Raw genomic sequence first — 24,927 nt, 5'->3', positions numbered from 1 at the left:
CCTGGCTTAGCCCACGTAGCAGGATCCCTCGTCCACCCAAGGCGCAGTGCGGGATTCTCTCTTCCTTCCTCGCTCAGTGTATTCGGCTGTGGCTCCCAGGCACAGCTTTTTTCTGGCGCTGCCATTTGTTAACAGCCCGGCGCAGAGATCAGGACCGAGTGTCTTCCCCGCGGGCATCTCCGAGGTAGGGCATGCTCTCTGCACCTGCACGTGGCCGCCAGCCGTGTGCGCTGCCCCTGAAGGCATTCTCTGCAGCCCCTGTTGGCAGTCAGGCCTGTGAACAGCGGGTGTGAGCGCTTCAATCCCAGAAGGATCCGGATAAGGCAGCACCAGCGTTCACAGAGCCCACCGACACTCTGTCTCTAAGCTGTTTCTTATCTTGTTCCGCATTTTCAATTAAATTCTTTTTCTCCAAGTAGGTTTTATTTGTCACTAAATGATCCTTTCAGTGATCAAAGAAGAAATACGTTGCCCACCTCGTCAGGCTGAAACATGGCTCTCAGAGTGTGCTCGGGAAGCTCACGACCTTTCCTTTTTTGACAGGATGTCCCGATGGGTCAGCACAATTTCCAGAATCGCACTTTGAGGTACAGTACATGTTCCCTGTCTGTTGTTTGGAGGTTTATTGCCTTTTATTTATTTCTGGAAGTAATTATCATCAATTATAGTCATTTTGAAGGCTGGGTCTAAAAGAGCAGCTACTCGTGAAAAACTCTATTAAATTGCTTTCAGCTTCTAAAAATAGGAGCGTCCGTGTGCATGTTATTAGCGCTGAGGGGGAGGGAGCGCCCGCCGGGGGAACGCTTGAGAACACGCATTCTTTCCTTAAAATGACCGTTCTTAAAATGTACTAGAAAAAATGAATGTTCTTAAAATGAGTATGTTGCTTAAAATGACATTTTTGTCTTGAATCCCGGAGATAAATTCAGCCTTTCGACAGTGAAAAGGCCCGGCCAGCCTACTCAGGAAAGATAAAAGCTCCCCAGAAATGTCCCCGTGCCCTGCGGCGTCCCCCCGGGAGTCACGGGCAGCCCTCTTTGCCTTCTCTGTGATCTTCTCGCCCTGGGTCAGAGGTTTACTCCCATGTGGGTTGGGGCTTGTGGAAGGTGTGAGAATAATGAATGAAAGACCCGAAACTTAAACCCGCCTTCCTCCCCCACCCTCCCAGATGGGCGCAGGCTTATAGGAAATGGTGTGTCCACGTGAGTAGTGGGCATGGGGGCGGGGGGCTCCATGCCAAGCCCTGCACCCCCTCCAGGCCCCACTGTGTGGCTGTCGTCACGGGCTCTGGTTTGTATTGGGTGTGGAATTTGAAATGCGGAGTGTGACACCGTCGAGGTACAAGGAAAGGCGGGTCCCTGGGGGTGTCACGGTCGCGGTGGCAGGTTCCACGAGAGAGAGCCAGCGCCGCTCAGGAAGGCATGAGAGCAGGAGCCTCCCCTGGCCAGGAGGCCCTCGCAGTTGCCAGCAGCGCTGCCCGGAAGCAACTCCGCCTTTCGTGCTCTGCTCCCAGCTCCCCCCGTCTCCTCTCCTCTCTGTCCCTCTTTGCAATTTGCTTCAAGAGTCCATTTACTGAGATGACGGTGGGGGTGAGCCAGGCTGCGTGGGCAGTGTCTCCGGGTGAGCGCTGTCTGCAGGATGGAAACGATTATTTTCATCTGCACGAGGCATGTGGGGACTCACTCCACCCCTAGCGTGTCAGCCCCGGTAGGCGCTGCTGAGTTCTCACTCCAGAAGGGACGAGCCCAGGCCGCACAGAGCATGTGGCCCGTGGAGGAGAGGCCAGGCTCCTGCAGGTCCTGGGGCCTCTGCCTGCTCTGCCTTCCCCCCCAGGACCCTGCCTTCCCCCCCAGGACCCTGCCTACCCCTCCGCAGGACCCTGTCAGGCCCAGGGCCTCTGCCCCAGAGCCTCTTCTGTACAGACCTCATTTCCCTCCATGGCTCTTTGGCGAGAACTTCAAGTCTGCCTCCCTGAGCTTCCCTCTACCTCAGCCTGTGTCTTAGAGCCCGGGAGCCTCAGGCTACGATCTCGGAGACTTGCCTGGATGAACGCCGCCTGCTTCCGGCCTCCTTCCACAACCCAGCTGGGTACACAGTGGACAGGTTGGAGAAGGAGCACAAGAGAAAGGAGATAATTTGGAAAGAGGTGTTGGAGTAGAGAGACACAGGGCCACCAAGGGTGGGGCTCAGACAGGGACAAGGACAGGACCATGAAGGGGAGTCTGGGGCTGGCCCAGGTGACAGAGTCCAGCCCAAGAGTGTCCTGTCATGTCCACGGCAGAAGCCACAAGGCTAGAGACAGGAAAACTGTCTCTTTGTTAAGATCCTGGCATGGGGTTAACCCGAGTATACAGTGGGTGCATAATGGCGCTCACGTGTTAGCGCCTTCTCGTGCCCACTTGCTGTGTGAGCCCAGTCAGGCAGGACAACCTGAGCTCACTCTCAGAGATTCAGAGACACAGCGTTGTTGGGCCTGGATGTAAAATCGAAGGATTGCATTTTCCTGCAAGTTAAATGCCCACACTGTTCCTTCCTAGACTGCAGCAAAGAGCTGCCAGAGTGAAGCCGACAAGCTCCAGGCCAGACATGGGGATGGGCAAGAGAGAAGGAGGCAGAATGCACCACACTAGAGACCGCTGGGGCTCCTGCTTTTCCTAAAAGAAGGATAAAAATTACTTTGCTTTCCAAATTAGCTTGGAATTTGTCACGCTAAAATCTCCCCATGCAGTTGGCTTGGTATCTGCTGGGAAATCACCCACTACCGTTCTGTTTCTGAACGAGGCTGGTCCTGGCCCATGTGCAGAAGGCGGGACCGGAAGGGCCATGTCCACAGACAGGCATGAAGAACCACCGGCAGGCCAGTTGTGCTCATTAATGATGATCCTGAGATTTAATTATAGATAAAGGTGCCATCGTGTAGTTAATGCTCTTATCTTATCGCTATCCGGAGGCAATTCTGAACTCAGAAAAGTGGTATTTTTATTCCATGATAGCAAGTATCCAATTAGAAATTCACCCAACTGAAAGCAAAGAAGCCACATGCCCTCCACGCTGGCCGGGTCGGCGTGTCCACCCCGGCCCAGGGCCAGGCCGGCTCCGGCCACAGTGGTGAGGGCCCTCGGCCGATAGATGTTTAACTTTTAAAAACAAATTTTACTTTGGTTTTTGCCCTTGACATCATTCTCGTGAGGAGTGCCAAAACAGCCTTGGGAAATTCATTATTATTTTGACATAATTTACTTACAAGGCATCTTATATTAACGACCAAAGACCAAAGACTATTTGAGTCTCAGGCCAGCGGGCGGTCTGCAAAAACGTAGGAGTCCCTGTGAGTCACTGAGGAACATTTAAATACACACAATTAAGCTTTGATGTGCCTGCAAAAAGACCGAAGTCCTGCAAATTCTTGAAAGCTGACCAAGTCAAACATGAACAAAGAGAACTATTTTGTCAACCAAACCAAATTTTTTGCAGGGGAATTTCCAAAGCCAGTGTGTTCTGTCATAAAATAAAGTTTATAAAGACAACAAGTCAAGGGCTAATGCATCTCTTAGGAGAGAAATTTCCTGATCTCAAACGCCAAGTGTATGTCTTTCACTGCTGCTTTTTACTGCCTGGTATAATTTCACTCTAAGTGGATGGCACAACTTATTGCACCAGAAACTCGAGTTGATTCACCCATAGAGAAAAGACTCCACAGACAACTGATTGCTTTTTTCGCTCAACTAATAAAATTAAACAAAGGTTGAGGCATTGTAGAAAGATGGACTTAATATTTAATTTAGTAATAATGTTTGTACCTTTAATCTTTCCCTTTTCACATAGAACCAAGTCACAGAAGAAACGGTTTGAAGAAGAATTGAATGAAAGGATGATTCAAGCCATCGATGGAATTAATGCTCAAAAGTAAGTATTCTGCAGTCATCATTTCTCTTTTTTCATAACCCTTCTGCTGAAAACAGCGGATTTTCCAAAAGAATTTTGCCACAACTCTGTAATACTTCTCATGACAAAGCCCAGTTTTTAAAGACAGTTCACTCATTCCTCCTCAAGATCTTGGTAATAGCTTTTGTTAATAGTATTTCATCTTTTAAAAAAATTAATTTTTGCCTAATAAATGCTCTCCAAGTGAATGACAGCGCCACAACCTGGGCTACGTGCAGAGAGAAAAGTGATGGCAAAGTGTCCTCGGTATGTGGTCATCTTTAAGGACCATTGAGAATTCCACACAGAATCACCTTTAGGCTGTACTTAGACTCTATACAGGCACATGACATGTATTCCCTCCAAATACCAGCCGTCACGGAGGTCGGTGTGTTCCGTGGAGAAGAGGTTGTCTTGGGCACTAGAATTTGAATTCATGGAGGAAATAGAAAGACCAGAGAGGGGTGGGGGACAAAATATCAGCCTGGAGCCTGTGAAGTCTGTGGCTGCAGTGAGTATCGCTGTAGTCTGGAATTGCTGTTGCTGTTGTACGTGGTCCAAGGAATGCAGGAAAAACAAATTAAGAAGGGGGTGGCTTTGGGGACCTGGACAGGAGGGCTGTGTGCAACGGTCCTTGACTGTCCCCCGGGCACCCGTGTCGTGGCTGACCCAAGGAGGGCAGCGCAGACTCCTGGCTGCCCATGGACACTGGGTAAGAGTCTGCTGAATGAAATGGTGGTGAAAACATCAGTAGCCCAAATAAATGACTTCTTGGAAACGTTTCCATCTTCATGCAGACCTGACCACTGCATTCTGATCATGAAAGCTGACTGGTGAAAAGTGTAAATGATTTTCCCCTAGAAATCTCTGTCTCCAAACTAAGTTACACAGTTTTGCAAAACCTTTGCGTCTTCTAGGTTGTTCGTGGCAAGGATGCATTTCAGAATATGCACAGGACTTGTGAAGTCATCCCATACGCACGTGTGGGGATAGGGCGAGAAAGCGCAGGTTCACATTCAAGGACCTTGCTTGAACTCGCTGGCAAGGCAGTTGTGTTGGCACACTGCGTGGGCGCCTGCCTGCGGCCCCCGGTCTGTTCCCAGGAGACACAGCCTTGAGCTCAGGGCTCACCCACAGTGCCTGGACCCACCATTCTGCACTCAGATGTCTAGGGTTTGTTTTGGTTCAGTTTTGTCTGTTCTTTGTTTTGTTTCTCTCTATTCCACATATTGTTGTGTGCACCATTTAAAACTATCCTGTCAGGAGTCTGGAAAGTATGAGGCTGCTTTTGAGGGGTCTGCTTGTGTTCATACGGATCATTTAGTATTAGATACTAAATGTGGCTTTATTCTGACGTCATGGTTACTGTGACATCAGTAACTGCTTGTATAGTAATTTGCTCAACACATTTCAGAAATCAAATAGGGGAAAATGCCATGCCTTGCTCAAAAATCTAAGAGGAACTTTTAAAAATGGAAGCGGTCCTGCATGTGTTTTTAATTAGCCATAATCCCCTCCTGTGGGCCTTGCTCATTAACTCCTCCCGTTCCTCGACATGAGGTTCTGCTGATCCTCTTTGCCTCCTGTGGACGGCGACTCCCCTGGTTGTTCACTTCAGCTGTTTTCCACATTGACAGAAAACAGTGGTTCAGACGCAGATTCTCCGTCTTCATCCCTTTACTCTCTCAGAGAGCACTTGTTAAGGGCTGAATAACGGGCCCGTCCTCTGTGTCAGATACAGGGACACAAACCACTGTCCCCTCAGAGCCCGAGGGTCTAAGTGAGGGGACGGAATGGCCTCCCTGGTGCCCCCACGGCCACAGGCAAGGACAGGGCCGAGGGGCATGGAGGGACATGGACCTTGGTGACTCCAGCTCGCTCTTGGGGGAAACCAAGAGGGAGAGATGAGTCTCCCGCCTCAAGACCATGGGCAGCGAGGCCTGGGGCCTGCTCCTCTGTGCTGAGCCTGGTCAGACACAGGCCACCCGCCAAGCCCCCCACGGTTGCAGGTGGATTCCCAGCAGCTGCGTGGACTCAGCCTGAAGTGGAGTGGGGGTGCAGCAGCCCGGAAGGGTTCTGAGAATTAGCGTGTATTGATTGCTCTAAACTAGCAGCAATGAGTGGTGGGAATGTCAACCGGGGCGGCCACTGTGGAAAGCAATCTGGATTCACCTAAAAAAAACTGAAAAGAGAAATAGGGCATGGCCCAGGATTCCCCTTCTTGGGCATCTATCCAGAGAACATGAACCCATCAACCCACAAAACTACATGCCCCACAGTGTTCACTGCAGCAGCATTTACAGCAACAGGACACAGAAGCCCCTAGTGCCACGGACAGAGGTCTGGGCCCAGGGGAGCTGGTCCCGTCCACTCTATGGAATATTCTCCAGCCACATGGAAAGATGAATTCCAGGCATTTTCTGCAAGTTGGAGAGCATTTGCGGGAATTATGGGAAGTAAAGCAAGGCAGAATGACAAGACAAATATTGCACATTTACATAGTAGACAGTTTGATAAAGTAACATGCTTACAGAAACCAGCAGGCATTAATAAAAACTGAGGGCTCTGAGGTCGAGAGGGAATGTGAGGTTGAGGGGGAATATTAGGGATGGTGGTGGGCAAAAAAAGAAAAATGATGTTCCTCTATAATCAGATTTTTTAGGAGCTGAAAGGCACCATGTGGTTTTAGTAAAACGTCGGGGAATATACTTATTGATGTACTTGAATCCTGGGTGATGGCCTGTCTCCTCGGGTATTTCTCTCAGATAACCTGAGTTGCAATTCGGTATGACGGTTGATTTGCAATGTAGAATTTTCCGAGAAGGGCAGTGTGAAAATAGAAATCTTGTATTTGAAGATCCTGTGAAAAACCTCTAGATTCCATTTCTAGTGTCTAGGCGGTGGGCTTTTTGTCACGTTACAATAAAGAAGAACGAACATGCAAATCACCGCACAGAAGCGGTTCCAGATGTTTGGTTGGAGATCTGGCTTGATGGCACGTCTGTCCTTTTTATTCCAGGCAATGGCTCAAATCCGAAGACATCCAGAGAATCTCCTTGTTTTTCTACAATAAAATACTAGAAAAAGAAGTAAGCTATTCTTCAAAATCCATCATTTTTTCTGAAATGTTAGCTTTAAAAACTCCTTCATGAAATTATAGTGATTATCTGCTGTGGCTTTAAACTCCCCCTAACTCTGCCAAACTCCAGAATTTCTCGTGACTCTGACACGCGTATGTTGTTCTGGCTGATTTCTGGTTACCACGTCTCAGCTTTTGGCTCTGGAGGGGGTGATGTCTCCGCGTCTGAAACTTGGAACTGAAGAGAGAGATCTGAGTTCATATTCTCTAAAAACACCCAAGATCCTTCCTGCTGCAGTTGCAATGACTTTACACAAATTATTTTAACTTTTTGATTAAAAATATGAGGTTTACATTGACACCTATTTGGGAGAATGAAAACCCCAAACTGTGGCTCCCAACATACCCCTGCATTACCTTCAGATACAAATACATAGGAGGACATTTAGTTTTTACACATCGAGTGTGACGTGGATTTGCTAAAATGAGTGAAGTGATGCTCAAAGGACCACCTTCCTTTCTAGGTCAGCTTTTTTTCATTCACCTCCTGTGGATGTTGATCTAGAAAAGGAATAAGTAAGAGATTATTTTCATCACCCAACATATGACTGGTCTTAGTTTGAACAAAACCGACCGTACTAATAGTAGCTGTCATTACCCTGGATTAAAATTCTGCAAAGACAATTCAATTGTTTTATCGACATTAAATAGAGATATCGAAAATCCCTCCCAAAATTCATCAGGGTTGGATTTTATAGTTACACCGAAACTTCCTGTTGTGTCGGTGAGAGCAAGACGAGTGCCTGCTCCCAGGCCAATGGGTCGCCTCCCGGCAGCTGCCCGACTGGTATTGAACAGGATTTACTGTGATTATTGACCGTTTTATCCTGAATAACTTTACAGATACAAATGGTTACTGATTGTTTAAATATTCAGTTACCCCTACCTGATAGAAGGCCATTCCCTTTGTTAATGCTGAAGGAAATTCCATCTCCTATCTCTGCACAAAGCCCAGAAGAAAATAAGAGGTAAAAGATAAGGGTGACATTGAATGTGCAAAATACCCCATTTTGGCAATTATGCTAATATACTTCTTCATCAGCATATAAATTATCCTGGCTGCTAACTCACAAATCTCATTATAAAAAATTCCAGTAAACAGAAGGGACTCATCATGTAAAAACGATGCTTTTGCCGACATCACCTATGAGTCCACATTTTCAAAGACCAACTTGGCGGCATCGTTTAGAGAGCGCTGGGATCTTTTGTTCCCCTGTCCCGGCCTGATACTCGGCCGGCAGGAGGGGTAAAAGGCGACAAGACCCTGAGGAAGAGGAACACCTGTAGGACCCGCCAGAGATGCACCGTGGCTCAAAAAACCCAGTGGTGAAAGCCGGGGCGGTGCACCCTCTGCTTCCATAACTGGGGAAACAAAACGCAGCAGTCGCTGATGCCACCTGCCGGCGCTATCAGGTTTCAGCAGCGTCACCACAAAGCCTTTATTTCCTTTTAATTTTATTATAAAACTCTCTGTGGGGAGGTGGTAGAGCCTGGTGGTTGAAAACCAATACAGCGGGGTGAAGATCCTGGTTTTGCCCCGCGCTGTGTCTGCTGAGCGTGGTGACCAGCGGGTCCGGGCCGGTGCACCTTCGTCCCAGAGTGGGGGCACTGACGGTGCCTGCCGTGGCCCTTGCAGGATTAAATGAGCTGGTTCTGGTGAGCTTTGGAGTGGGGCTCCCAGGGGGAAGAGCCCACCTTGGTGTTATGGGCGCCGCCTGCTGGCTCTGCCCCTGCAGTTCCGAGTGGGCAGCTACCCTGGGCGGAAAGAACCAGCCGGGCTCGGACAAGCAACGATGGCATCCCGGCGACAGACCCCACTCGCCGTCTCTGAGCTGTGAATGAAACCGTCACCTCCAAGTGGCATTAAGAGAAATATAAAATCAAATGCTGCGATAAGCTAGTCACAGGAGGAAATTACCTTTCCTCAATACTGTTCCCGAAGGAAGTACTATATTTGGGGAATGTTCTCCACTTTCCATGTCATCGTGGACGTTAGACCCGAGGGAAGCGTGACCCTGCAGGCCCACCCCCCCTCAGGCTCACCCCCTCCTGTTCGGGTGCCCCAGCTCCTCCCTGCAGTCACTCAGTTACCCTTCAATGGGTTTCTGAACAGTCTGGCTCATAGAAACCGCCTTCTGCGGAAGCCCCCTGCTCAGCCCACACGGGGGACCCTCGCTGCTGGTGGCGGGCGGCGGGGGGCGGCGGGGGGCCACGTCTGTGAGTGTAAGACGCTGAACCAGTGTGGGTGAGGTCGCTGCGGAACTGCCCCGACCCGCCCAGAACCGGCTCTCACGTGTCCTCTTGCCCCTAGTACCGGGCCACGGCGCTGCCGGCGTTCAAGTACTACGTGACCTGCGCGTGCCTCATCTTCTTCTGCATCTTCGTCGTGCAGATTCTCGTGCTGCCAAAGTAAGTGTGTGGGGTTTGCCCTGGGGTGCCTTCCCCAGCGCCAGCTGCCTTCAAGGAGGAGAGGATGGCATCAGGGTGATTTGGAACTCTCCCCCAGGGGTGATGCAACATATATCATCGTGGGGGGGGGCAGGGGACCCCCCCTTAATTCAGGGTCTGTAAAGTGGCACCTGTGTGCCCTGCTTAGTTATGGGGTGATTTTGGTTTTTTCTTTCACGGTATTTTATCTACTTTTCCGTGATTATTTTATTGAACTAACATTGCTCGACAGCGCTGATTGTCCAGAGCACAGCTTCACGCCTCCCTCATAAATGACCACACGCAGCACTTCCCCCAGCAGAGGCCTCGGGTCGCCCACCGTTCAATCACCCCTCTGCCCGCTGGATTCTCCAGGCGGACGTGTTGCTTCAGGAATGTTTTTAAAAGGCAGTTAATCTTTCACTCGAATTTCCAGATCACTCTGATGCCATCCAAGAAATGTAACCCCGTAAACTCTCCCCAGAAAGAGCAAAATGGCAGACATTGATTCTAATAAGCTAACATTGTGGGGTAGAGAAGAGCAAAACCTCTCTGGGCCTGCTCTGTGACCGTCCGTTCTGATTCACATTCTTCTCCACGAAGCCCATCCTCTGCCACCGTGTCTAATTGCTGTAGGTCACTGTCAGCTTGTCTCTCCAGCTGGAAATGTTAATGGATTCTAAAGTTGATAGACCAGATTGCGCCAATAAGCCCCTTGGGGATTTGAATAACTCATGAGGCCCTGTCAATAGCTATGTTTGAGAACATATATTGTTCTCCAGCATAAAGCAGGTATGTAGCATTTCAGAAATCCATTAAGACATAATAGAGTATATTTATCTCTCCCAAGAAGAAAAATAAACTATCCCAATAGAAATTATAGAGACTGTGATCTCTGATCAAATCTAATAAAATTATAAATAACAAGGACAGATCCTTGTCAAATTAATCAGACTTCTAAATTACTCTTGCATCAAGAGGAAATGGCAGTTGAGATGATAGGCTTTTTAGAAGAGAATGACAATAAGTAGTATTAATCAGAAGCTTTGGATTTGGCTAAAGCAGTAATTATGGGAATATTTATGTCCTTAAGTGCTTGTATTAGAAAATGCAAAAGACTGACAATCAATGACAATGAGAACAAAACAAAATTTGAAACAGAGGAATTTCTAAAAGTTAAACCAGAAACTAATAACAGAATATTATCACAAACTATGGACCTTACTAATAAACCAAAACTTTATGTTTTGAAGCCCATAAACATGCAAAGCTTCAAAAGTCTGATCTAGTGAGAAAAAGAAAAATAACATTAAGTCCAAGAAGAAATTAGTTCAAATATGGGGTCTTTAAATTTTGAAAATATTATGTGGAATAATTTGCGTTCAGCAATCTAAATGAAATGGATACTTTTCTAGGAAAATTATTAAAATTCCCTCAAGAAATAAAGCCAGTAAGCTTGGCATATGCATGACATGTCTTTGCCCTATGGGCTCCTTAAAAAGAGCAGGAACATCATTGTTCCACCACAGCGCTTAGTAGAGCTAGAACTTTAGTCATGGTTTTCAGCTGCTTGGGGCTTCAGTTTTTCTCTGGTAAAATGAAGTAGCCATGATTATCCAGGATTATTGTGAGGATTGAGTGGACTGTACTTAATGAAACTTTAAGAACAGTCCTTGGTAGATAGTAGATACTCCTAGGGGTTATTTTGTATCATCATCACCACCATCACATCGCTGTCACCATGATTGCTACCATCAGCATCGTCTTCATAGATGACATTATAATTGAAACTTGCCAAGCCTTCCAGGAGAGATTATTCATTTATTTTTTAAACCATTTGAGACCTAAAAAATAGATGCAGTGTTGCTGAACTCAGTCTATTGAGGCTGACATTACTCTGACACCAGGAAGATGTAGGAGCAAAGAAAACCCCTCAGAGCTCTCTTAAAAGACAGATGGGGCCTCCCCTAGTGGCGCAGAGGTTGAACGCTGGGCTGTGAAGCTGCCCGAAGCCTCTGCAGCGCCGGTTCCATCCCCGGCCACCAGGCGAGGGACCCACATGGCGCCAGACCTCTCCTGCTGCCCGCTGCTCCCCTCAGCAGTGTACTTCGGTCCTTCTGCCTGCTCTGCTCCCCGCTCTGGCTCTGGTGAATTCTCTCACCCTCCCGAGCTTCTGACTGTGCCCAGTGCTTGTATAAATAAGTGAATAAATCTTAAAAAAAAAAAAAAAAAAAGACAGATGGGAAAGGTGGCAAACAAAATCTCATCGGAAATTACCATGTCCCTCTTCAGTCCCAGGAGTATCGAGACCCACCTCCTAGCAGTGTCAGTATCAGGCCAGGTGTCGCCAAGTGCTGAGTTAGACCCAGGAGAGTATTCAGCGCCCCTACATCACTGGGGCCGGCTCAAGTAGTTAGTATGAGCTCAATTTTTTGCAGATCTCGCTGGGTGTCCAGTCATCTCCCACAAAAGGTTACGTGTATGTGAGAGGGTGAGCTGAGTGGGGCCTCCATCAGAGAAGCAGGAGGGGGCTCAGCCACTTCCTCCATTCCCCTCCCCAAGGGCCCACACCTGTGCGCTCGGCTGGTGACTCCTGCCTGGCGCTGACTGCGCCTGCTCTTCCCTTTGCTGCACCATCGGGTCCTTGGCCCTCGTTTCAGAGCCAGTTGGCCTGTCTCTCGGGCATCGCCTGCCAAGCTCATCGGCAGTTTCCACAGTGGTCTTGGGAACGAACTGGACTCTCCCCGAATATTTTGTTTCCACTTCACCTTTGGTTTTTCATTGTGAATACCCCGAGCATGTCTATCCTTGGACTTAATGAGTTTTTAAAACTTAGAGATATTTAACTATTTTAAGAACCTCTCAGAAATGAACGCAATTCTTATGCTCTTACCCGCCTGTGATCCGCCAGTGGCAGACGTCCTGGTGACCCCAGGAAGCTCCGTGTTCACTTTCTCAGTGGGCCTACTGCCCGTGGCCTTGGGGCAACCTCGGGGAACATTTGACTGCATCTGGATTTGAATCCTGATGTCTCCTATAGGGGAGCATGAGGGTTCAGTGTTTCCTGAAAGGACAGGGGTTAGGAGGGGCTCGGGGTCATGCGGGCAGGGGGGAGAGCATGGAGCTAGCACAGTCAGGTGAGTTATGGAAAGATTCTCTAGGAAGAGCTTATGTTTATTTGTTTCTGTTCACATTTTTTTATCATTTCTTCTAAGCTAACAGAGTATGTTAGTAGCAAATACAAGCGCCTTACAGGGCAGTCTTCATGGGTCCTGACAAATCCATCAGACTCAGCTGCAGGCACTTTCATGGACGCGTTTTTGGTGAATGTTTTACTTTCATTTACCAAAAACTTAGTAAATCGTCTCCAAACAAAATGTAGTAAAACTTAATAGAGTTAGTCCTCATTCAGTGACGTCCCAGTTTAGCGGAAACGCTGCAGGTGGCTTTCCAGAGGAAGGAGCGAGGCCCACAGTAACCGCCCCTTTTCTCTCCCGGTAGAACGTCCGTCCTGGGGATTTCCTTCGGCGCTGCGTTTCTCTCGCTGGCCTTCATCCTTTTCGTCTGCTTTGCGGGACAGCTTCTGGTAGGTGCTTCAGATATGGAACTTCTTTGAAAAGTGTGTTCACTGAGTGAAAACTGCTACCTTGCTTAAAACAGGGAGCGCGCCGGCTTGCCATTTGAAGAGGCTCAACTCACAGTGAAGAGTAGGTTCCTTCATGCCGACAGCCCAGAATATCAACTGGGCAGCTCGCACGCGCTCAGACACGAATTTGAAGATTGTGTGAAGTGTTGGCCATCACAGCCTCAAATTGCATTTATGATTATTTGTTTCTGTTCACATCTGTTATCATCTCTTCTAAGCTCTCAGGGTATTTTAGTAGCAAATGCAAGTGTAATCGGATGCTTTTAGGGTACAGCACAATTCACGTGTAAACCAAATGTATCTTCTAAATCCACTTTCAAGATACAAACTTTGGGAACATACGAAAATAGCAAATATAAAAATGTCTTTTATTAACATTTAATTTAAACCATCACTCTAAGCTCTTGTACTGTAGCTGCTAAGAGTGGCTGTAAGAATCACACCCGAGTGTGTGCTTGAGTCTAAAGCCGGTGTTGCTGGCCTCCCTCCATGAGAGCCCCAGAAAACCAGCAATTAGAAGGAATTCCCAGGAGACTCAGCGTTTCCTTTCGTTTGCTGGCGAGTGGTGGGAGCAGAAGAGGCCTTTCGTGCACAGCTCTGGCCGCAGGGCCTGGGCGTGCGCGGGAGATGCTTTGGAGATTATTTCATGAAAATTGTAACTTTACAATAATTCGTTATACAAAATCGACAGACACCGTCCTTAGCACATTTGTCGGTGAATACGCGCTCTGTGATGTCTGGGCTGAGAATGCGGGACTTTCCTCTCCCGGCTAGACTTGGACAAGACTGTGTAGGGGCAGAAGCACGGGCAGGCCTGGAGCCTGCAGCCCTGCCTCCCCTCCTGGGCTGTGCGTGCCCGAGCAACGCTCCACGGTGCCCCAAGAGCTCTCGTCCCACCCCGCGTGGCGGGCCGATCGTCCTCCGCTGCTTCCGGGAGGGCCATTTTGCTTTTTAGAAGGCACGCTGCTACCGCCTGCAGCTCCCCTCTGAGTCTCTGGGTGCCATGTCCCTGCTGCCCCAGGCCCCCCAGTACATCCCAGTCAGATGGGCTGGACTCCTTTGCACAAAGAGCTCATCTCTGCCTCTGGACAGCAAAGGCTGCTGTCCTTGGCTTTGATCCTCTGCAAACGGGGGTGGGTTTAGCACCATCTGAGATTGTGGAGATGCTTCCAAGTGGTTGGGAAATTCTCCCAAAGTGGGCCTGTGGTTTCTGATTTCCTCCAGTGGCGTCAGGAGTCTCCCCAAGATCTCAGAAGTCTCTGTAGGTTGTCCAGAGGGGACTGGGTAAACACTGACCATGGGGAACCTTGTCAGAGTGTTCCAGAATGCTGACGGCACAAAGAAGCCTGATCTACACATCCAGGTGGACTCGGGTCCCGTCCTCTGTCTTCCTGCAGCCATTTCTCTGGTTTTTGGGACAGATCTGTCCTCCCAGGCTCCGGGGGCAGCCAAGCCTCCTTCTAATTAGAGCAGCCATATTCCTCATTTTCTGTTTCAAGAGATCCATCTTGGAGGTGGGGGAGCATGATGTGTATTTAGGGTGTCAAGCAGACTTCTTCCTTTCCACATGGACATTTCTATAGAAAAGAAACACAGAGCGGTGGCCTGGAAAGTATTCTCCAGAGGACGTTGCTACCCCCTGGCAGGCCCCCCTCTAATGTAGTGGGTCCCCTCTCAGCCACCACCCCAGCTCACCTCACTGGTGAACCATCCCAGCTCCCCCAGCCCGAGATCCCAGAGCTTCCCAAGACCTCACACCCACATGCCAGATGCTCGGAAGTTCTTTTTAACTCAGCGGTGGCTCAAAGGGAAAATTGCAAGGCTGCAAGAAAACCAGTCTTTGCCAAAGTCAGGAAGACTAAACGTGGAGATTCCCAGCTGGAATCTCCAGGATCCAGGAGTAATCCCTGCCCCCCTCCGCCCCTGGGGACCAGCCAAATCCTTGGTCCTCATGTAATCCTGGCGAAACTCAGCAATTCTTCTCCTTTCAGTAGTAGGTTCTTTTTACTGCTTAAACCTTTCTGTAGGGAATTTTTTTTTTAAACTGTCAACATGAAACACACTCATGTATAGTCACTCTAAGACGGTTTTAAATGTGCTCTAGTCTACCCTTCAAATACAGTCAAGAACCATAAATGTCACGAATTTTCCATGGCAGTCAGGAAAAAGTGTCGTGCACCCTAAGTGCTATTCCTTGGGCCCTGGAAAATCTCCCAGTCGTGGGAAGTTCTACCCTGAGTTGTATTGACTTAGGGGCTAAAAACCAAATTTATGAAAATGCACCTAATATCCCAGATTTACCTCCTATTAACATGCTAAACCTTTGAAAACCTTGGTGCTGCAGGCAGTACTGAAGCTGATAACCCTGTTTTAAAATTCTCTTGAATTTTGAAGTGAAGAGCTGTTATACAGGCAGTTGAGAAGATGTAAGCCTGGCAGCTGTCTTTCCTCCAGCATCTTACACCAAATATGCAACACAAGTAAACACACTTGATGGGTCATTTTATAGCTGGGTCTAAAAAAAGGTAGAGAAACATCAAAATGGACAAAAAGTAAGAGTGATCACGAAATGCAATTTTATTTTCTTGTTGAGAGAAAAGCCATGTAGATATTTGTTCAGTGACACATTCCAGATAAAAATGCAGGAATGCAGCTGTTTTTGTCATGATTTATTTCTCTGAGATGTCAGCTCCTCTTTCTGTCCCTCACCCGCTCCCACACCTCCCCCTGAAGTGCTCCCCACCTCCATGTTTCTCTTCTCAGTTCTTGCCCATGTGGTGGCTCCAGAACTGCTCACCTTCCCAGAATCTCCCTTAATATCACACTGGCCCTATGATGGCACCTTCTCCTAACAGAATAAATGTTACATTAAAAATGGGATTGAGGGCCTCCCTGGTGGCGCAGGGGTTAAGTCTCAGTACTAAGAAGCTATCGAGCCACTGCAGCATGAGTTTGATCCCCAGCCAGGGAGTGACCCACATGGCACACAGACCTCTCCTGTCTCCCCGCTGCTCCCCTCAGCAGTGGATTTCAGTGGATCCACCTGTTCTGCTCCCCACTCTGTCTCTGGGGAGTCCTCTCACCCCCACATCTCTGGCCTGTACCCTAGCTCTTGTATGTATAAATAAATAAAAATAATTTTACAGTTAATTTATTGGTGAATTTAGAATCTATAATACGCTAGTAAATAAATACCCTCAATACTTTCAAAATGTTCTCACAAAAATAGAATCTTATAAAGGATTTTTGTAATTCTTTTAGTTGATCAATGAAGCAATTCATTTGATTTAGGTAGAAATTAAAACAGAATAAGAGAGTCAAGTTCACATTTTCATTATAATCAGCAACAAAAACCAGCACCAGCTGTCACCAGAGTGGTAGTATTGCTAATAATAAGTGCACATCTCCTGCCAGATTTAACTTTCTGAACTATCTGAAGTGACTTAAATTTCTATAACAAATGTGACAATGACTCTAGCCAAAAATAACACCCCAAACAACCCAAAATACATCTTTTAGAAAAAAGACACAGTTTTAGCAAATGAAAATGTCAGGAGAAATTTTTCTCTCAACATGGCTGCCCTTGGCTTTGTATGGCACAGATAATGTGGTGCCTGCCCACCAGCGTTATTCCCAGCAGAGATAAAAGCACAAATAGAGAAGGTCCTGGGGAGGGAAAAGTAGGTGACACACAGGCTAAGAGGAAAGCTTCTACCCCGCAGGGCAGTGTTTTTCCTGGAAACCTATTTTCTCTAATGTCAAAATGAGTCCACCAGCTTTTTCTTGATGAGTATTTTCCCACTGTCCCTTTTCCAAGTCCTTATCTAGGTGTGTGTGTCTCTTGCAAACAACATCCTCTGGGATGTCTCTGCTCTAATGATCTCTCTCTTTTCCCTGATGGGTGTGCTGCATTTACGTGTATTGTAATTGCTGCTGCAGCCTTATTTAACTTTCATCATCTGTCAGACAGCTTCTTTGCTTCAACTTACTTCTCCTCTTCCTCTGCCTCCTCTTAGAGCTGTGGGATTTATTTATTCTCTTTTATTTCCTCTAATGACCTGGAAATGATACACTGTAATCTGTTCTTCCAGTGATGGGCTTCAATATGTAACATGTTCAATTATCATTACTCCCTCCATCTTGCTGAGGAATAAGAGACCCTGGTGGAAACCTCTCCATCAACTCACCTTTTCCATCACCCATTTTAATGTTGTTTAAATTTTTTTACTTTTATCATTATTTTACTTATTATTCAGTGTCACCCTTGTTCTTATGGTTGAACAATTTCTTTGTTGTCCATCCCTCCTGAGCACCAGTTCCTCCCCCAGAACTCAGTGACTGTATCACCAGAAGCTGATGCCTTGTGGAATCCTTACGGATGTATAACATAGCCACCCAGCTTGTATACTTAAAAAAGAGTCTATCTCCTAATTGAGTGATAATTGATGATAATTTTTCTAATATTGTTAAAACCTGAATTGGTATTTTGCTGCATTTAATGCACCAAAGAGCAAGTCTACTGCCCTGCTATCTGTTCTTCCTTAACAGCTAATCTGTCTTCTCTCTGGGGGTTGCAGGATTTGCTCTTGGGCTGTCATAGTAATAGATTCCTTCCATTAAGATGTACATTTGCTTTCGGTTTTCCCGTTGGGGGCCTGCTGTGTGACCTCAGCCACAGAGCTCACATTCTGTTCCTGGCCCGTAGAGTTGCTACCCCTCCCCCTTATTTCCAGTCTTTCTGCTTCATTTTTCTCAAACTTTCATTATAAGTATGTTGAATTTTTTTCGCTGTGTCTTCTGCACCTCAGTATCTCTTAATTATGTTTTTATTTCTTTATCATTCTGTACTGTTTTAGGGATTCTTCCCACAGCTCAATCTTATTGTTAATAACTACCTGTCCGTATTATACGGAAATGGAAGTCAGCTACCCTTTGTACTCTAAGATAGGGAGGTGTCCAAAGTTTGTGACTGAAATTCATCTTGTAATTTCAGTTAAATTGCTAGGAGGCTTGGAGGTTTTAGTTTACCTCCTAGTGCACTATTTAACATAGCACCAAATAAATATTGCAAGTTGTCAATGCATGACTAGTGAGTTTTAATTTCAGCACCTACATTCTATGTGGCTCATTGTTTAAATACACCTACTTTTTTTTTAAAGATTTATTTATTTATTTATACAAGCACTGGGTACAGTCAGAAGCGCGGGAGGGTGAGAGGATTCACCAGAGCCAGAGCAGGCAGCAGATCAGGCAGAAGGACCGAAGTACACTGCTGAGGGGAGCAGCGGGTGGCAGGAGAGGTCTGCGCGCCATGTGGGACCCTTGCCCGGCAGCCGGGGATCAAACCGGCGCTGCAGAGGCTGTGGGCAGCTTCGCAGCCCAGCACTCAACCACCGCGCCACTGGGGAGGCCCCTATTTTTTTTATCCTAACAACCTGCTCATTCATTATGGTCTATAATCCATGTTTCAGTACTTTAATCTTATTGTATGGCTATTTCAAACCTTTGTGAGATCTGTAGATCTCGTGATGCTATTTTACTACCTGTTATGACTATTGGCTCTTCCTTGTGAGGCCCCGTGTCTTACATGTATCTTAATTCTTATACTATGAGGTCAGTTCAGTGGGGGCTGCTCCTCCCCAGCTGGACTGTTCCCTTCACTCTCTTGCTTCTGCCAGAACCCCAAGGGCTTCATCTACTTTTTAACCTGATGAATAGCCCCTCAATTTGAGATTCTCGTTCTGAAGCTGGTAACATGATTTTAAACTCAACACCCATATTTAGAGTGACTTTGTCGCTGAATGCTTGTTGATACTTCCCTAGCCTTGAACTTGCTGCCCAGAGTTCTTCTGGACTTCTTTACATGGGAGAGACCGCCCTTGCAGACTTCTGATTTTATTCAGGGGGCTTGGGTCTGTCTTCTGTAGGCCCAGGGCACATCTCTCCCCGTGGTCATTAGAGGCCCACCCCCATGTTGGTAGCCAAGGTCCAGCACACGCCTGGCCAGCCGCACAGCCTGGGTTCCAGCAGCACTGACCCGTGTCCTTGCGTGTGCCCATGGGGATTTCTCTCTTGCCACAGCATCTGGATGGCAAATGTGCTGAGCAAGCACATGTGAGCTGCTGCTATCCCCGAACTCTGTGCCGACCCCAGGAGACAGGCTGGAGGGGGCCCTCTCGGGGTCCTCACCCAGCTCTCTCTGTGGCCAGAGACAAGCATGGCAGCACAGACGATGCCGGGGGGCAGGCTGTGAGTGCCCTGAAGTGGCACGTGTCCCCCACTAGAGGAATGTGCACCCCGGAGCATGGAGAAGCAGGCGGATGCTATAAAATATGATGGAAGTAAAGAAGCAATTTGTAGGAAATTGAAGAACAGTGAGTGATCAAGGCGCCATGACAACCTTGGTGACAGTAAATGTCACAAAAAATTGCTGCTGTGGCTGCTGCTGCTGTTCAGAAAGACGGTCCTCGGCCGCTTAAAATGCTGAAGTATCGGAGACGCTCCTTTGGGTGGATAAACACACAGAAGTGCGTGTGTGTCTGATAAAGTTCACTCTCTTTTTTCAGATGAGGCTTGTTTTTCTAATCACAAGTTTGTTGCTTTGTCACATAGGACATATATGGACCATTTCTGCTTTCCTTTTTATTAAATTTCACTTAAAATAATAGACTTGGAGTTCCTCACTTTTATTTTTTACATGGACTGAAGCAAAACTATGCCTGCGGTCTGCTCTTACAATATCACAGTAATTCATGAGGCATTCTAGAGTGGGTGACTGCCAGTTGTTCCCGTGCAAAAGGGCCAAAAAGATAAAAAAAAAAAAAAAAGAGTCGGGGAGGAAGGAGCATGGACTCTGTGTGTGGCGAATCTTCTGCCTGCGCTGAATGCAGAACACGGACATCCGGGCCACCCTTAGCTAACCACGCTGTTCGTGCTCCATGATAGGATTTTCATTTAAGTTTATATTCTTGCTCCTTTCACATTCCCCACCACACTTAGACTGAGTCCAGGTTTGTCGGTAGGTGAGTGGGCACCAGCAGCCAGGAGCATTTCTGGAAGGTCCACAGTGAATTCACTGGACGGGCTAATCAGAGGCCCCGGCGAGGGGCCCGTTTGGCCGAAGAAGCCTCTGATTAAAGCAAAGAGCAGACCGAGGGCAGCCCCGGGCCCTGGCAGGCGTCTCTCATTTCAGTCTGAATAAAGCGCCGTGCTGTTCTGTGAGCTGCTCTTCTTTATAGGATGGTGTCGACTTTGAGAAGCTTGATTTTCCATCAGGGACTCCTTTTGATCACTTTATCCAACAGAGAATAGACCGGAGAAAATTGCCATGTCACGATCCAAGTTGTAATCTTCATTCGGAGCCGCACATTCAATGGATGTTCTCACTTTTTCTTAATCCGATTCTAAGAGCTTCGTCTTTTTCCTCTCCTCTTCCTGCCCCTTTGGGTTCTTCTGTTTCCCTAATATCTTCATCTTCTGCCTCTTCTTGTATTTGTGAAGTTTATCACCCTGTTGTGTTGCAAAAACTCAAACAAGTATTTTTTTATTTGATCATGTCAATGGTGTGTCTACAATAACTAGATAATATTTTATCTGATTGACAGTATATGGAAACTGACTAGATTGGCATTTTCTCAGTAGTAAGTCTCCTGGCATTGTCCCTCTATCTGTGGATGATTCCTATGTACAGACACAAAAATACCAGTTATAAGAATTTTCTCTTAAATAAAAACACTAATCCTAGTTGTCGAAGGCACAAATACGTATTATCTTCGTTTGCCAGAAAGCCCCTTGTGCAGGATGGAAAGTTCTAGAGAGCTGGCACACAGCAGTGAGAACTGTGCCCTGACGTGGTTAAGGGGGCACATTTTCTAGTCTGTGCTATTTTACGCCATTGAAAATTTTTTTAAAAGGAGAGCTTCCGCGTGCGGGGGGCAGCGCCCCCTACAGGACAGGTGGGGGTACAACCCGAGGCCTTGGGTTGCAGCCCCTGAGACGCAGCCAGCAAGTGTCTGTGGCTGGGGGTATCAGGGTTCCCTGAGTCTGTGTTGATTTCTTTTCTGCATAAATCAGCTGAGGTTGTGGTAACTGCTTCATCGTAGCTGGTGTGAGTCCCAGCCCACCCCGCAGAGGGGTTAAATGAACCGGCACCTGCTTCCTTTACCAGAAGATTAAGATGTGACTGTGGGTCTGTCTTGGAGGACGTACAGCAACCCTCCGCCCTCCCAGCAGCGTCCCCACCTGTACCCCCGGGCACCCCTCCGCCTTCCCAGCAGTGTCCCCACCTGTACCCCCGGGTACCCCTCTGCCCTCCCAGCAGCGTCCCCAGCTATACCCCCGAGTACCTCCTCTTCCCTTCTAGCAGCTTCTCCACCTGTACCCCCGGGCACCCCTCTGCCCTCCCAGCAGCGTCCCCACCTGTACCCCCTGGGCACCCCTCCGCCCTCCCAGCAGCGTCCCCACCTGTACCCCGGGGCACCCCTCCGCCCTCCCAGCAGCGTCCCCAGCTGTACCCCCTTGGAGATCCGACATGGCAGTAGCGAGGCCTGCGCCTGGGGCTCCCCTGGAGGGAAGAGCCGCCGTCCAGTCTGCACGGCGCTGGATGTCGTCCACTACCCGCCCGGCGGAGCGCCCGAACAGCACCACGAGGCCTGTCCTGTCCTCTCTCCCCCAGCAGTGCAGCAAGGAGGCCTCGGCCGCCCTCCTGTGGCTTCTGAAGTCGTCGGGCATCATCGCAAACCGGCCCTGGCCGCGCGTCTCCCTCACGGTGGTCACCACGGCCATCATCCTGACCATGGCCGTGTTCAACATGGTGAGTGGCGCGGCTGCGGGCAGCTGGGCTCCCTGGTGGTGGGGTGGGGGTCGGCCTGGCCAGCCCCTCTGGGGACGCCCATTTCTTCTTGCTAAGGTGGCGTGGAGACACGCTGGTGAAGGACTGAACCCAGAGCCCCCAAAACAAATACACTGCTGTAGCCCCGGGGAACCCCGTCAACATAACCGGGGGACACTAGGTGAAGCAGTGACGGGAGCAGGACGCAGGTGTCCTGGGGCTGATCCAAGGGTGGGGGTGCACCATCCCCTAGGGAGCGCCCAGCTGGGCATCGGAGCGCAGGGCTCAAGGGGGCTCTGGATGGTCACACGGAGGCCCCACTCCTGAGGTCCTGGACCGTCGGCCTCGCTTACTGCGAAGCCTCGAAGTTCTCTCCCTGGCCCCAGAGCCCCGTGAGCGCCGGGGCGCCTGGGACAGGGGTGTGAGATGAGGGGTGAAGGGTGGAGTCTGGAGGGGCTTTCGGGGCACTCCTTCTGCATATCACCAGGGGGGCTGTGCCTGCCCTCCCTGCACAGGTCTCGTTACGGCTGCCCCTGCCGCAGGCTTGGACAGAGGCACAGGCCGGCTGGAGCCCGCGGGCACCAGCGTGTCCTCTGGGGTCACACGCCTCTGCCTGCTGCCCAGGAGAGCCCAGCAGCCAGCATGCAGGGGAATTCGGTGCATCACAGCTGTGGGCCACAGCCCGAGGTGGAGGGAGGGGGCAGAGCACGCTGAGCAACAGCAGTTTGCCCCGGGGGGATTCTGGAATGTTCTAACAGACCCAGAGACATTCAGTGCCCCTTGGATCACATCCGCTCACTGGTGCCCACGCAGAACCATTACAGGACACTCCCCAGCGGTGACCTCCTGCTGCGGCTGCCCAGGGGGGCGAGACCTGCGGCCTGGGGGTCACTCAAGAGGGAGGGCCATAAAGTGGCATCCACGGGAGGAGCCGTGCAGCTTCGTGTGACACAGAACAGCGCTTACGGTGCCTTTGAAACAGCAACTTTAAGTGAAACGACACATCGCAAAAGCAGGTCTTCAAATACCGTCACGTGCGTCAGCGCGGAGGGGGCGGGTTTGCAACCTGCACGGTTAGACGAGCGCTGCCTGGGGAGGGCGCAGGCCGGCCCGTCGATCTGACGCTTGGACAGTAGAACCAGGATTGATCACCTGACTTTTAAAAGACAGAATCTTAGGAAACGAATCGGATCTCGAAGCGGAGTTTTCTCAGCAGGATAATTGGTATTTAGCACTGGCTGCGTATTTAGGAGTAGTTTTCTGTGTTTTGTTTTTGTTTTTGTTTTTACTGTAACTGTGATGCCTTTGGGAAGAGGAAATGCATCCTTGGTCCGGAGATACATCTTCCAGGCTCAGTCCTTCTCATAAAGCAAGGAGTTCATCCCCACGTGGGAGAAGCCTGGGAGAGGCTCAGGCTCATGCACGGTCCGGGAGACACGTGACTCGGGGCTGCTCCTTGAGCCGCCGTCTGCGGGGCCAGGGCCCGCTGGGGCTCCGTGGGTGCAGCGGGGGAGGCATCGGACCTCTCAGAAGATGGTTTCTCCTCCAGAGCAGACGCGGTGCTGCTGTGGATGCCTGGCGTGCGGGTTAGCGCGTCTTTCCCGTGCGGATGACCCTCTTGCATTCATTCCAAAGACACATCATACGCCAGCGCGAACCCACTATTCAGTACGGAGGGAAGTGATTTGCCCGCGCTGGGGACCGGCCAGAGCTGTCCTGTGATTCCTCACCCGTCACGGAAGGCAGGACGCGTCATCAGGGAGGCCGGTGTCGATGGTACTTGAGGATGTGCAGAGAAGTGCCTGCCAGCTACTCAGTTTCAGGGCTCACAGCACTGTCACCCCCTAACCACACCCCTCCTCTCGCACATTGGGATATGCAGGCGGGTCAGGGCTGAGCCCTGTGACACCGGCTGGAGCCAGGCGGGCTGGCAGGTGCCCTTTTGCATCGGGGAGGAGGATCCCCGCTCCCCCAGGTGATTCCAGCACTTACCTGTGCACCCTCACATGCCCTGGTGTTCTCCCTGTGCACCCCCCAGCCCCCTTCAGACCCCCCCCACCCCGCGAGAGGTTTCCATTTAACGCAACATCGCTGCTGCAGGTTTTCTGGGTGCTCCCCTCCAGAACCAAATTTCTGGATTGACAGGACCCCAGCCCCTCAAGTTGTCAATTTGCTATTTTGAGAATTAGCCGCTCTTTGGGGATGTGTCTGGGGTCAGGCGCCTTCGTGGCATGCTTGAGTCTGGGGAAGGAGAGTCCGTTTTGTGTCAGGAAACTTCAGCTTTTTAAAGTGCCGGTGTCTGACGGGCGCCCACGGACGGCCCTGAGATCCGTCACCCCACAAATCCTTCTCCTGTGTCCACCTCGGCTACGGAGTCGGCCCCGCGGGGACTTTCAGTAACTTTTGCAGGAATTAACTCTTTTGCTAAATGAAGTGAAGCCGTGGCCTCGCGCGGCTCTCACACGTAGCTCATATGTTTCAAGTGTTCTTTTAGAGACAAAGCAAAACCGCCTTCTTCCTTGTCCTTTTTTTTTCCTTTTCCTGTTTGTAATGCTTGTTATTTTTCCTTCGGGAAACAACCTAAAATTAAACTGTCCTTCAGTGTCCCTTCCCCGTGCGGGCAATGATGCAGCCCAGCACCTCCATTCATGTCCAGAACTTTCCGGCACCCCAAACAGAAGCTTTGTCCCCAGCGAGCGGGCCCCTCTGCCCACCGCCCGGCCCCTGCCGCCCTCCCTCTGCTTCCGCGGCTGTGAAGTTGCCAGCCCGGGCCCCTCCTGTGGGTGGAGCCAGACAATGTTCATCTTTCTGTGCCTATTTTGCCCCACATGTGCTTTCAAGGTTCGTTTCTCCTTCGTGCCGATCCCTCTGCAGCGAGATCCTCTCACTTTGCCCTTCATTTTCCAGCCCTGGGCATGCACCTGGCTGCCTGCCACCCTGTCCCCCCGGGAGGCCGCTGGC

General features: G+C 49.4%; 1 protein-coding gene across 3 annotated transcripts in view; it reads left to right on the top strand.

Moving 5' to 3' along the window:
* ADCY2 (adenylate cyclase 2) overlaps positions 1–24,927 on the top strand; it is a 221,474-nt gene that overhangs the window by 172,457 nt on the left and 24,090 nt on the right. For 2 of the 3 annotated variants that reach the window (XM_037529615.1, XM_037529617.2), the window contains exons 11-16: positions 544–587; positions 3,826–3,906; positions 6,944–7,013; positions 9,375–9,472; positions 12,992–13,076; positions 21,811–21,948. In XM_037529615.1, coding sequence (XP_037385512.1) covers positions 544–587; positions 3,826–3,906; positions 6,944–7,013; positions 9,375–9,472; positions 12,992–13,076; positions 21,811–21,948 — 516 coding nt within the window. The remainder of the gene's footprint in view (positions 1–543; positions 588–3,825; positions 3,907–6,943; positions 7,014–9,374; positions 9,473–12,991; positions 13,077–21,810; positions 21,949–24,927) is intronic. The other variant, XM_037529616.1, reaches the window with a different exon arrangement.

Source organism: Talpa occidentalis, unplaced genomic scaffold, assembly GCF_014898055.3.
Source record: "Talpa occidentalis isolate TD23 unplaced genomic scaffold, MPIMG_talOcc4v2.1 talOcc4.6, whole genome shotgun sequence".
NCBI classification, from domain to species: domain Eukaryota; kingdom Metazoa; phylum Chordata; class Mammalia; order Eulipotyphla; family Talpidae; genus Talpa; species Talpa occidentalis.
Note: the sequence above shows the minus strand (reverse complement) of the source record. Positions and strands in the feature narration are given on the sequence as shown.